We start from the raw sequence: 13,070 nt of genomic DNA on the forward strand, positions 1-13,070 counted from the left end.
ACTCGACCTGCCCTCAACTTAAAAAAAGATCTAAAGCATCACCTCTCAACTTATACTGCGTCCTTAATCTCTCCTTTGACCGTACGTTCTATTTCCCCTGCTGCGGTTATCTTCAGTTTCTTTTCCTAATCCTCTCTTCACTCTCCATCTTCACATATTACCCTCTCTTCTCTGACGTTAATTGCTACTCCCATGTATATTATTGTTATGTGCATTAACCTCTAACCACCGGGTATTCCTAATCCCCCTTTTCTTAATATTTGAAGTGTACCAGTATGTTTTTATTTCCCTGAAAAATCGCCAAAATAATTTTTGCCCACTTATAACTTTATATTGTGACGTATTCGCTTGCTTTATTTGTTCTCCTGCACAACTGTCTTCCTCGATTTCCTTGTTCATGTAAAGTGCTCTGATACCCTCCGGTCTAGCCAGCGCTATATAAAACCTTTCAAATAAATGACGGATCCCTCTGCTCTCCCCTGCGCTGTCGCACAATTAGCTGCCATGCGCAGATGCAGGCACCCTTGCACCATGGTGCAAGGGTGTCTGCGTCACAGGGAGGATTGTTTATGTGCAGGAAGGTGTCCCTGCACATGAACAATCTGAAATGGTGTTTTAAACTTCCTATGTGTGCTGCTTAATGCAGCACACATAAAAGTTGAAAAACTTAATTATTTTCAATGATTGTTTAAGTTCAGGAAGGGACACCTTCCTGAAAATAAACAATCACAAGAGGTGATTTCCTCGTTCTATGTGTGCTGCAGAATGCAGCACGCATAGAAAGAGGAAAAAAACGAGGAGAAATTAAAACATTTATCCTTATTGTGCCACCCTAAGCTTCCCCTGGGGAGGCATAGCATTCAGATGCATTTCCAGGTTTATGATTCTCGTGAATCTGGAAATGTGGCAGAAGCCATGGGTGTGCATGGGAACACCCACAGCAACACCCATAGCACGTCCCTTTAATGCAAAGTGTTGCGTGTAAAGGGGCCATGTTTACAAGGACTCAAATAGCCACGCAGGGTGGCTTTACCTTTTCTTGCAAATATGCAGCAGCAGGTTGCGCCGCAGGTGCGTCACAAAAAGTGACGCTGCTGCTGCTCAAGAGGCTTGTAAATAAGCCCCATATTTTCTTGAAAGCCAGAATCTCCTGTGGGTACCAGAATAGAATGAAGTTTCAGATCCCTTCTGTCCCCACTGTTCTGTCATCATTGCTCACTTTTGCAATAAGGCTGGAACAGCTTTGAATATGGCTGGCCTCTCCAAAAACTTTCTTAAACAAAGAAAAATGGCTGGCCTCTCCAGTCAGGAATGAGGCCGGGGGATAGGAATAGTTCCAGAGTCTGAGAAACAGCTGAAGAGTTGAAAATGTAATGCCACACACTTCTTTCACCACCTGCAAAACATAGGCTTCTGGTGTTGATGTTTGCGCTGAAATTCTGGATACAACACCAAACTGGATATTCAGGACGACTGATGGCATTTTCCGGTATGCTCCAACTCCCAGGGCAAGAGAGATTCCCATTTTATTCAACAGATCCTGAGAAACCCTTCCCTCGCTGCTGGACAATCCCTGCTTACAATTTGCACTCCACAATTAAGAACCTACTCTGGGACCCAAAACTCCCTTGCCCTGCACCTTGATTGTGAACCTTTTCCTGAGACTCAATACTAGAACTCCCTTACTGCTGAATTGCATAATAACATGCTAATCAACACTACCTTAAAAATCCAACTTTTGTTAACTGACCATCAAAGACTGGTCTGCTTGCATTGATCAGCCTACCTGCCTCCCGTAGCTTACCACAACCTCAGATTCCAAACCTAATGGAATGATATGGAACATGGCTAGCTACCCTTACAGACTGGTGTATTATTTCCAGCCCAGGGATGCGAAATTTGCACAATGGCGTGTTTGCAAATGGGAATGCACTATGCAATGCTTCCTGTGTACTAACAGGTTGCATTGCAAATCGCCCAGTATTTGTGAGTCGAAAAATGAACTGTCTGCAGCATCAGTGCATTTCCATCCTCAAATGGGAACTATTTTTTTTAAAGCGCAGCCCGTGTCCATCAAGGGGATGGGTGCTGCTTTTAATAAGCATGTTTTACTTTAGAGATACAGCGGGAATATCAGTCCTTTGGGCCTCTGCCAGCACCACAGAGGCCGCCACCTTGATTCCATATGGGGAGAGCATCCCTTTTGTGAATCATTTACCACCCTAATTCGGGCATTGGTGACCAATTAATGGTGTATGACTGCCACTTCAGTTACAAACCATCAATACATCCTTTCCCAAATCGCAAATAAGAATGACTCTCCTGTCACACGTCCTCCTATTTGCAATTTGGAACCCATCCTAAAGAAGCTTTTTTTGTATATTGCAAAAAGTCATTTTGTTGTTGCAAACTCTGTAATCAAAGGGTTCGCAGCTCGAAATGGGGTTTGGGAATCAGATCTGTTTTCTTTCCATGGGGTACATTTGAAACAAAGTGAAAGATTCCAGATAGGATGTAAGTGCCCTGCATGCCATTCTAGGAATACTGAAGTGGCGGCCCGCATTTCTATACCTTCCCCTCCCTCCTTCTTCCCTCGCTTACTCTTACGTTTCTCTTTTACTTTATGGAACTTTGTGCATTGGATTCAACCTTGTTACAGTCATTTCTGGATTGTATACACTCCTTGACACGCCCTCCAGCTTATGATTGTTTTGTTGATTTGCCTTGTTTTCTTTCTGTTTCGCTCTTTATAAATCCCAATAAAATGGTTCTTGAATTAAAAAAGATTTTTATTTTCATTTTGTTTCTCTGCACATCATTTATATTAGAGATTGTTTCTCATTTGAAATAAATCAAAAACTGAATAAAACACAAAACTAATTTAGAAATATTTTCTATAAATTCATTTTTATTAAGAAAGAATGCTGCAGAAGGATGAATAAAACAGACCCCATTAGGAAAGGGTGGAAAGTGGTAAAAGGGATCGTAACTGGGTGCACTTAATGATACAATTCACACAGAGGGCAAATATCCGCCATAGTCCCTGTGGCCAGAGGGCGCATGCGGCACCCTGGTTTATGTGTGTGCCATCTTTTTACGAGGCCTCTTCGCCTTTCACAGAGCCTGATCGTACCATCATCTGGGCACGGCAATCAATGCATCACACTAGAGGGCCTCATACTGCAACCTTTGAACTTTGACCTGGAAGTGGATCTCTGCTTCCAACCACCCAAAAGTCTTCTTCCTCTCCGAGTCAGATGGCTCATTTCATGTTCTCATTCACTGCTTTTCTATGAAGGAGACACTCACAAAATCTCTTCATGATGTTATAGACTGCTTTACTAAATTTGAGAGACTCACAGATTATATTAAGCAGATACGGGCACTTATTTCAGGCTGTCCAATCATCGGAGGGAGGATCAGGCGGCGGCCCCAGCCCATCCGTCCCCCTTGCTCACTCTCAACTCTGCTTCATCTGGCAGGAGGTCGCGTGCAAGCGTTGTTACGAAGAGGGGTGAGTGGGCGGCAGCAGAAAAAGATTATTCAGACCAGACTTTGGAGGCATTTATCTGCTTTTAAGGCAAGTATCTGGGACCCTGTCGCTAGCTTTACCCTACACGATGTCACCCATTAGCTCATATAGGGTGGAGATCACTGGGCACAATGGGAGGGGTTGTAGCAAATGACGTAACCCTAATGGGCTCTGTTTCCTGTGGTTGTGGTGAAGAGCAGGATGAACTGTGACAGGTGCACATAGACAGACAGAGTGTGGAAGAGGGACTCACGAACTAAAACATCCAGCCAGTAGGGGAGGGATTCAAAGCTAGCCAGCTTAGCCTGAAGGTGATGCGGTCGGAGGGATAAAGAGGTTCTCTGGTTCAACTGGAAATCCATGAAAAGTGGTGGGTATTGAAGGAGATGCGAAGCTGCGAGTCAGCGAACCATCACAGACGTCGGGGTAGATCAGGTACCCAGTGAAGGTGCTGTCGCTGTTCGTATCGAAGTAGACCCCATTGCTCTGGTCATTCTTAGTCTGCAGCCAGATGGTGTCTCCAGCAGAGAGACGCATCACCAGAGTCTGCGAGCAGACCCCCCGGTTGGCATCCTGGGCTGCTCTAGAAACGAGCTTTCCGTTCCTGAACAGGCCCACCACAAGGACTCTTCCATAGACAGAGAGCTGGAAGCTCAGAAGATAGGTGCCATTGGTGGGGACAATATAGATGGAGTTCACTGCGTCAAAGTGGTTCTGAGGATTATGGAGAATCTTAGTAAATGGGATGGGGAGGGTGGATTTGGGGTAGGAAACGGTGAGCATGGCAGAGAAGGAAGACTGCACAGGTGCGGTGCAAGGGCCTGGAATCCCCTGATACCCCTGATCCCCTTGGCTCCCTTTGTCCCCCTGCAATCCCTGGTCACCTTTTGCCCCTGCACTCCCTTTAGGACCCACTGCACCCACTAGCCCCTGAGGGCCCTGAGGACCCACTGCTCCTGCTGGCCCGGGGGCACCATTGACGCAGTTGCAGATTCCCTGAGGCCCCAGGTCTCCCTTGGCTCCTGGTGGTCCTCCTACTCCAGGTGAGCCAACATCGCCTTTGTCCCCCTTGCTTCCATTGGTGCCATTCACACCTGGCAGTCCATTGTTCCCGGGAGTGCCGGGGGCTCCGGCGGGTCCATTGGCACCAGGAGCCCCTTTCTGACCCGTGCAAGGTGGGCAGACTCCCTGGAGACCTGGTGGCCCCATAGTTCCTGGAAGTCCATCATTTCCTGAATCACCTTTATCACCTGAAGACAAAAGAAGACATGTTATTGTGCAATTAATATAAAACTGTTAAGATCTATTTTGCCCCCGCATACAAGAATCCTTCTGCTGGAGCAAGTTCCCATTAACAGAAGAAGTCTTTTCCAACATCACTTTACCATAACCACCAGTTCTTAATTTATTAAAATAATAGGTGCAATAGCCCTGGGTTTATCACAAGAGCCCTTCACTAGTGTTGCTGAATGACATGATTGCTGAATGGTTACCAAATTCCAAGGATGACTGGTTTTGATTTCACCTCATGCCTTTTTCTTCCTCCACCATACCATTTCTGGGTCTTAATCTTACTCTTGTGGGTTCTTTTCCAACCTTTCTTATGGGTTTCCTATCTTTCCCTTCCCCTATCTTTCTCTACCTCTATTTTTATCTTCCCCTATCTTTCTCCCCTCTCTGCATTCCTCCCTCTTACTTTGGATCAAGGTCCGATGATGAAAAACAAGTCTGATCCTCGAGAATAATTGTCACTGCCACCCCCTGCAAACGCCAGTAAAAATTAAGGATTGATAACCACGAAGTGATATAGATGTTTTGCTACATTTTAATGTTTTGTAGTATTGTAAACTAGTGCTCTAGCTAACTTAGGGCAAAACATGCCTCAGACTCCATATTTACAGTGATGTTTCATTGTCCCACGTGAATAGATTTCTGTTTTCATTTCTCGCTAGAATTTGTTTTAAATGTTTTCCACAGAGAAGGATAAAGTCTTTCATAGACTGTTCTGCATGAAGCATACATATTAAGGTTTAAAACTAGCTGTTCCAGGGAGGATCACATATACGTTAAACTTTCCTATTCCATGTGCAGACACTGATCGTGAGAAGCTCTATGTAGAAGAATTATGAGAATCTTGTTGAATGCCTTAAGTTGCAAGTGTTTCTCTTTATTATGATTGGTTAAGAACTTGTGAATCATGCACTCCTATAGTGAATGTATGACATTCTTTGTTCCGATGTCTGTATAATAGTGTGATTCCTTGATATACAAGGAAGCCCTTTCCCATTACTTTAGAAGGCAAACTAATGCTGGAATTCTTCCCCATTTTATACTCTGTGTTTAGTGGAACTGACCTTTTTTGAGTTCTTGATTGATTCTGTATCTTAACTGAGCTTTGTACTCTGATTTACTGACTAGTTGATTTCCTGTATGACAAAAATTCCTTAAGATTAAACCTTTAAAATTGAGACTTCATTGTCTGCCATTCCTGTAAGACCACATGTGTTCTACATTTCTGTAATTTGAGATTGCCACCTTTAATTGAGACAGGTCAGTGGGGAGCAACGAAGTCCGCCTAAGGACTACACTGCTTCCGGTCCATCAAGGCGCACTTTGGGGCAAAATTGAATGCGTTGTGCATGTCATCAGAGGTGACTCGCTATTTGTATTTGTTTTGCACTAAACAATGGTTCACTTAGGGAATCATTCATATTTGAAAGAGAAAGCATTATCTTAACTATTTACAAGACCAGACAATTATTAATCCACCAGGACAAACGGAAAAAAAGATAAACGATGCTGTATTTCAATTAATTTCTTCATTGCAAAACAATCAAGAATTTGAAGCTTTTCTTCTGGTAGTATAGCAAAGATCCAGTGCTCACAACTGGGTGAAGAGACTTGCAGTGATAAGGGAGCGATAGAGAAAAGTGCATCATATAAAAACAAAAAGACGTTTGACTCCTTTAGGGATTTTTATATAGTAGAATGCGAGTTGGTAAATATCTACTGTCAACGGCATTTTGACCTCTAGCACTGTGAGGCCATCATCATGATGGGGTGCGGGAGCACCCAGTATCTGGAAGGAGGATAGTGGGAAGGAATCCAACGAAATGGTAATCCCAGATGGGAGAATGCAACGGGCAGGGGCAATCAAATGGCCCAGTGCATGGGGAGATATGCTTGTGGATGGTGAAGGGGGAGGGCTCAAAAGATAAGCCCTTCGGAGTATGAATATTTGTGGAAGGCTCAACTGAGCCCGAGCCTCGAAAGTGCAACAGCCATTACACTAACTATGGGTCAGGAAATTGTGGAGTGGCTCCTAGTGTGATATATACACACAAGACCCAGTGGAGAGGTTGATTTGGGCTAAGCAAGGAAGCCGCTGACAATATTGATGCTGCAGAGGACGGCCACATCCAAGCCTGCGAGTCACCCCAAAGACCGGTCTACCCATTTAGTGGCGCATTCCAGTAGCCGGACATGCCACTGGCCTCCTACATTCACAGACTGTAGCATCAATATGGTTGGCGGCTTCCTTGCTTAAACCAAATTAACTGCTCCACTGGAAGACCCATTTATTAGTAATGTACTATTATAACAGTATTTTATTCACTTTGAGCATGATAATAAATGAAGTAGCAGGAGCTGGAGTTGGACCTCCACTGACCTGTGGAAAGTAAAATAAAATGCTTTCACATGCATGTTGTGTGCATGCGGGCAACAGTCTGTTTAGGTGAGAGAAGAGTGTGTACATGTAAGCATGAGTCTGTATGTGTGAGCATAGATCCCTGTTTGCTCATGAAAGTGAGTGACAGGTACTGAGAATGACTGAGATTCAGGAGAAAAGTCTTGATAAACTGTTTGCTTTCTATCACAAAACCTTTTTGTACATTGGACAATAGCCTTAAAGTAGCGCAAATAATCTTTTCAGCTGGTCTGCAATGCTTTGCACCATGGGGCATAACATGGGTGTTACATGGCCATTCTCTAGCTACAACCCAGGGATTTTTTTACACAAATCGTAGTCTACTAAAAATGTTAGACCGTGCTTTGCACCAAAAAAGTAACACCTTCTTGAGGCAGGTGTAAAGTTAGAGAAATGTTTTAATTCCTTCTAACTTTGTACACACTTCACATGTGCTGAGCTATACGGAGCACATCTAACATGTGAAAAGTTTTAAAGTTTGTCCAGGCATTGTTTTTAGTACTTTGCACTGGAAGGTAAATTTGCAAGTACAAAACCTATGCTAGACATAATGCGCACACTTTTGCACCAAGGTGCAAAGGACTGTGTATATGGGGCTAGGCAGACTGCTTGTGCACCAGTGCTGGGGAGAGCAGCAGTGCCGTATCTTAATAGACATGGCTCTACAATACTTTCTTCCCCAAGCACACAATGCACCGTAGCAACTTTGGTTGTGCTGCAGGTATTTTTTGTAAATGTGCTCTAAGTGCCAGTGAGTATGAGGGAGACAGTGAGTGAGAATAGGTGAGAGAGAGGAGTGTCTGCACAAAAATGAGAGTATGTGGGTGAGAATGTATGAGTGGGAGCAAGTGGAAGCAAGAATGAATGAGAGTGAATGACCATGAGTGAGCTCAACTTTTTGACACGGTTAACCATGGCATTTTGCTGACCCGCCTAGAGGAGGTGGGAATAGCGGGTACTGCCCTGGATAGGTTTCAATCCTATCTTTCCGGTAAGGGTCAGGCAGTGGCTCGTCCTCCGTTTCAATCAGCCTTTTCCAACATCTGGCATGGTGTTCCGCCAGGGTCTGCCATCAGACCGATGTTGTTCAACATATATCTGAGCCCATTGATTGACATAATTCGGGCTCACAATGTGCAATTAGTAAATAATGCTGATGACACTCAGATTATCTTATCCTTGGATGGAACCCAGTCTAAAGCCCTGGAGAACTTTCACACCTGTATGCTTGACACTGTACAGTGGCTACGGAACAACTTTCTACAATTTAATTCGGATAAGATCGAAATTCTATACTGTACAGGTGGGAAGGTTCCTCTGCCCCACCCTCATAACTTCTGGCCCCTTGCAACTTCTACTCCACTGGCTCCGACTAAAACGGCGTGTAATTTGGGAGTAACATTTAGCGCCAACCTGTCTTTGGAGTCGCATGTGAATAAAACGGAGGGATGTTGCTTTGGTCTGATCAGGGCTCTAAGAAAGATCCTCCCACTGCTTCCTAACTCAGTCAAAGCCTTAATAGTACGAGGCGTTATTTTAAGCAGACTTGATTATTGTAATGCCCTACTGCTGGAGTCACCAAAGTATTTGGTTCAGCGTCTGCAATGTGTCCAAAATGCACAGCAAAATTGGTATTGTCCAGATCATGAGGCTCTTCTGCATCACTGTGTTTAGCTGAGTTACATTGGCTGCCAGTGCTGCAAAGAATACACTTAAATTCCCTATGTATAGTGTTCAGGGCTTTGCATGGATCTGGCCCTAAGTCTCTACAGAAGAAGTTGGTTTGGTACACTCCTACTCGGAGACTCCGCTCTTCTTCTGCTTGTTTAGCAAAGGTTTCTAGATTCAATAAGGTTAGAACAGGAAGGAGGGCTTTTAGTCTCGCTGCTGCGAGGCTATGGAATGAGCTACCACTGGAAATTAGACAATGCAACACCTTGTCTTTGTTTAGGAAACAGATTAAAACATGGCTGTTCCCTAGAAAATGATCTCCTGTCTTTAAGTGATGTCCAATCAGTTTCTCCCTACTTCACGTTCTGATGGGTTGCGTCTTGTACCACAGTGCCAGGGTACCCGTAGGGTGTTTGTTGCGCTTTATAAATCTCATATACTATACAATACAATACAACTGTGAGGGAAAATGAATGAGTGCAAGTTAGTGAGAATGAATGTGTGAAGTGTGATTGTGAATGAGTGAATGTAAAGGAGCATGAGTGAGAATGTGGCATTATGTGAGTGGGCGCTTTACCCAGGCATACTGAAGGTAATTATTGCTTTAAAGAGGAACCTGTAGCAAATTATAGCGGGAGAATGTTTGCATTGTCAACATTATGTCCATCATTTGTTTGCTGTAACACTTTTTGCCCTAAGTGGGATGGATATGCCCAGCCGTGAGTCCCTTGCTCACTGTGCCACTGGTTTCAAGCTAGCCTGGCTGAAGAAGGGTGGCATACCCTGAAACCGGTCCCAGGATGCTTGTTTACGGTCCAGGGAGGACCTGGCCTGGCAGTTCGGTCTGGTCTGTTCCCATAGGGCACAAGGTCAAGACTGATTTGCATATGGCTGGGTCCAAACTGGGGTGGCGTAGTGGGCAAAAGAACAATGGATTTGACCCAGATCTTTTGACTGGGGGAGAATGTTTGCATTGTCAATATTCCATCCATCATTTGTTTGCTGTAACACTTTTTGCCTTAAGTGGGATGGGTAGGCCTAGACGTGGGTCCCTTGCTCACTGTGCCACTGGATTCAAACTAGCCTGGCTGAAGAAGGGTGACATACCCTGAAACCAGTCCCAGGATGTCTGTTTCCGGTCCAGGGAGGACCTGGCCTGGCAGTTCGGCCTGGACTGTTCCCATAGGGCACAGGGTCCAGACTGATTTGCAAATGGCTGGGTCCAAACTTGGGTGGCGTAGTGGGCAAAAGAACGATGGATTTAACCCAGATCTTTTGACTGGGGGAGAATGCATTGTTTAACATTCCGTCCATCATTTGTTTTCTGTAACAAATTATAACACTGGCATACTGGAGGTAGTTCTTAGTATGACAAGCACCTGTGGGAAAATTCTAGCCAAGCTTTAGACGTTATACGTGGCATATAGGGACACCAATAACAAAATGCTGGCACTGGCATACTGGAGGCAATTTGTGGCAAGGGATATGAGTACTGAGTGTGTGTATGTGGGGGTGGGGGGGGAATTATGACAAAGTGCTGGCCCTGACATACTAAAGTTAATTTCTTATGTTAGGGTCACCCATGGCATATGGGCAGTACTAATTGCAAAGTTCTGGCAGAGTCATTTTGTATGCAATTTTGGACTACAGGGGCACCCATGGAATATGTTGGGCATACATGATAGAGGTAATTTTTGATGTATGGGAGCACCTCTAGCATATTTTGGGAAAATTGGGTCAACTGTTTGGAGCTACAGATTAAATTGACCTGGCACATCATAAAATACTGGAATATTCACTGAGAGAAGAACCTGTGGCTTTTTAGAAAATGTATGTAAACTGTGCTTTAAAATGCACTACCTGGTTCAATTTTTTCAAACTATTCATTGGGGAGAGTCACCAGAACTCTCCCGAGAAGATGTCAGGCTCACTCACTTCACTCTCTCTCAGGGCAAGTATTATGGCTCATCACTTTCAAAAACCACTAGCTGCCACTCCAAGAAGAGCAGGTAAAAAGTGTTTTGCACTTTTTACTTTCTACAACTTCAAATTGGACTTGACTGGATCATTACACATTAGGTTTTGTCAAATGGATACAGTCAGAAGTGCATTGTGCACTCTTCTAATTACATAAAAACATGAATTTGAACTAAAAAACAAACGTTTTTTAACACGTTGTTGCCATGTTGCATTGCTGAGAATTCATAAAAAATAATGCGTCTGAATAAAACCTTCATCTCTGTGCTTCACATGAGTCATAGAACCTTGCAAATTATCTGAAATCAAAATGTGTCATCAGTAACAAATATTTTAGGCCAATAATATAGTCCAGATTCAATATTTGGTCTACATCAATTAACCCCTTCCATGCTGATGATGGCCGGGAGCGGTCATGGCACACAGTGCTCGTGTGCTGATGACGGCTCCCGGCCGTCATGACCGCACCCGCGATCGGAATGTGCCGCACAGGCACAGAATCGCCGCCGCGCCCAAGGGGTTAATACATTTGGAAATAACTACGTTTTATTTTTGAAATCTCTTTTTTTCTCTTCCTATTATTTAACAACACATTACTTATTGCAGTATACAGTAGGGAAGCTATTAAATGATGACAGTTTGCAGTATAACATTTTTTAGGTTTCCAGTGCTGTTGTGTATTTTGTGCCACTATATCCTCTTCAGATGGCCACATAATTTTTCGTGTCATACTAAGAGAAATGACTAATGAGCCCTTGCATATCATGTTACCACCCTAATAAGGTGGTATCTAAAACAGACATTTCTCTATTGTATTATTATATTAGTCATGCTTTTATTATAGAACTTCAGCGATGCCAATTATTGTGACGTCATCTGAGTTAAGATCATGTGACATCAGTTCCTAGGAAACTGATGATTAAAGGTCATATGATGTAATTTCCTGTGATGTCGTTAAGGTCAAGGGTGTCTGATATCACTTCCCCTACCCAAAGCATTTTGGTGATTCAACATCCATGATAGAGAAGTCTGATCCAAGAAAGGACCCTGTCTCCAAATCCCAGTCTCTTCAGGATCAGGAACAGGAAATTCTAATCATGCTTACCAAACCCTTTTTCCATATCAATGGACATTACTGCTGTGTAAGCTCAATATTCTGGTGTCTGATCTACGACATAAAACAATCTGCTGCGACTAGATGTAGAACGGGATACATTTTTTTTTTTTAAATGAAACGTTTTTGTTTAATTTTTTAAGGGCTGGCAGTGGCCCCCCTGACTGCCACCCTGCTGGAGTTGGCCACTCCAAGTACTTCTAACCCACTGCAGTGACAACCCTAAGATTCCTCTAAAACGTTTCTATTTGTCCAATTCTTTGACTTTAAAAAGGCTTGTTCATGGTTGCATTGATTTATTACTGCTTGTAAAATGTATATTTCTGGAACCATTTGGTGGATTTTTTTCATTTTACTGTTTAAAATCTTTTAAAAATTCAGTCTATTTTTATAACTTGGTATTTGATTTCTTGAGTGCTGTGTTGATTTGTTCTTCAATTGATTTGGTGCTTTTTAAATGCTTAAAACTTGGTCCTCTATGAAAACCTTCATGCTCAATGCCACAGCTACCCACGGTTGAGCTGAGGGTTTTACAAACTAAGTTTACTGGACCTAAGGGGGTTGCTCAGTGTATTACACAGTGAAGGTGCACAGCCACATGATATATTAATGCACCCCATTTCCTCACACAGACACTGTAACAGCACAGGGTGGTAAGCCCTGCAGGATTCCAAATTGCTGTCAGAGAGAGAGAGGCCTTTCTTGGTCAGCAGACTGATCAGGCTCCAAGTTGGCTAGGTCAGTGTTTTGAATGTAACATTCCTGTGTATGCTCTAAGCCAAGCTTACCTCTAAACCATATAACGTCTCCTAGTAAGAGATAAACTCTTGATTAATTAGTTGAGTGTGTAATATATGGCTTTGAGGATGTCTAAAAGCAGGGATAGTTGAATGGGGGTTAATGGACTGAGACAACCTGCCCACCAATTTCCCAGATTTTCACTTTCAGAGTGTATCAGGGCACTGGATTCTTTGTATTTATGGGAACACAGCCTAATGTACACTTGTTAGACCTAGCATCATTTGGGTGGGCTTCCACCAAACCTTTTGCCTGTTTGCCTCAAATTT

The 13,070-nt window shown here is 43.5% G+C and overlaps 1 protein-coding gene across 1 annotated transcript in view; it reads right to left on the bottom strand.

Annotated features, from left to right (window-relative positions):
- Positions 1–2,888: 2,888 nt before the first annotated feature.
- Positions 2,889–13,070, bottom strand: part of LOC144791348 (uncharacterized) — a 61,296-nt gene continuing 51,114 nt past the window's right edge. Inside the window, exon 5 of the mRNA XM_078666026.1 lies at positions 2,889–4,782. Within this exon, the coding sequence (XP_078522152.1) occupies positions 3,833–4,782 (950 nt within the window). The 3' untranslated portion in view covers positions 2,889–3,832. The remainder of the gene's footprint in view (positions 4,783–13,070) is intronic.

The sequence above is a fragment of the Lissotriton helveticus genome, chromosome 11, assembly GCF_964261635.1.
Source record: "Lissotriton helveticus chromosome 11, aLisHel1.1, whole genome shotgun sequence".
Classification (NCBI taxonomy): domain Eukaryota; kingdom Metazoa; phylum Chordata; class Amphibia; order Caudata; family Salamandridae; genus Lissotriton; species Lissotriton helveticus.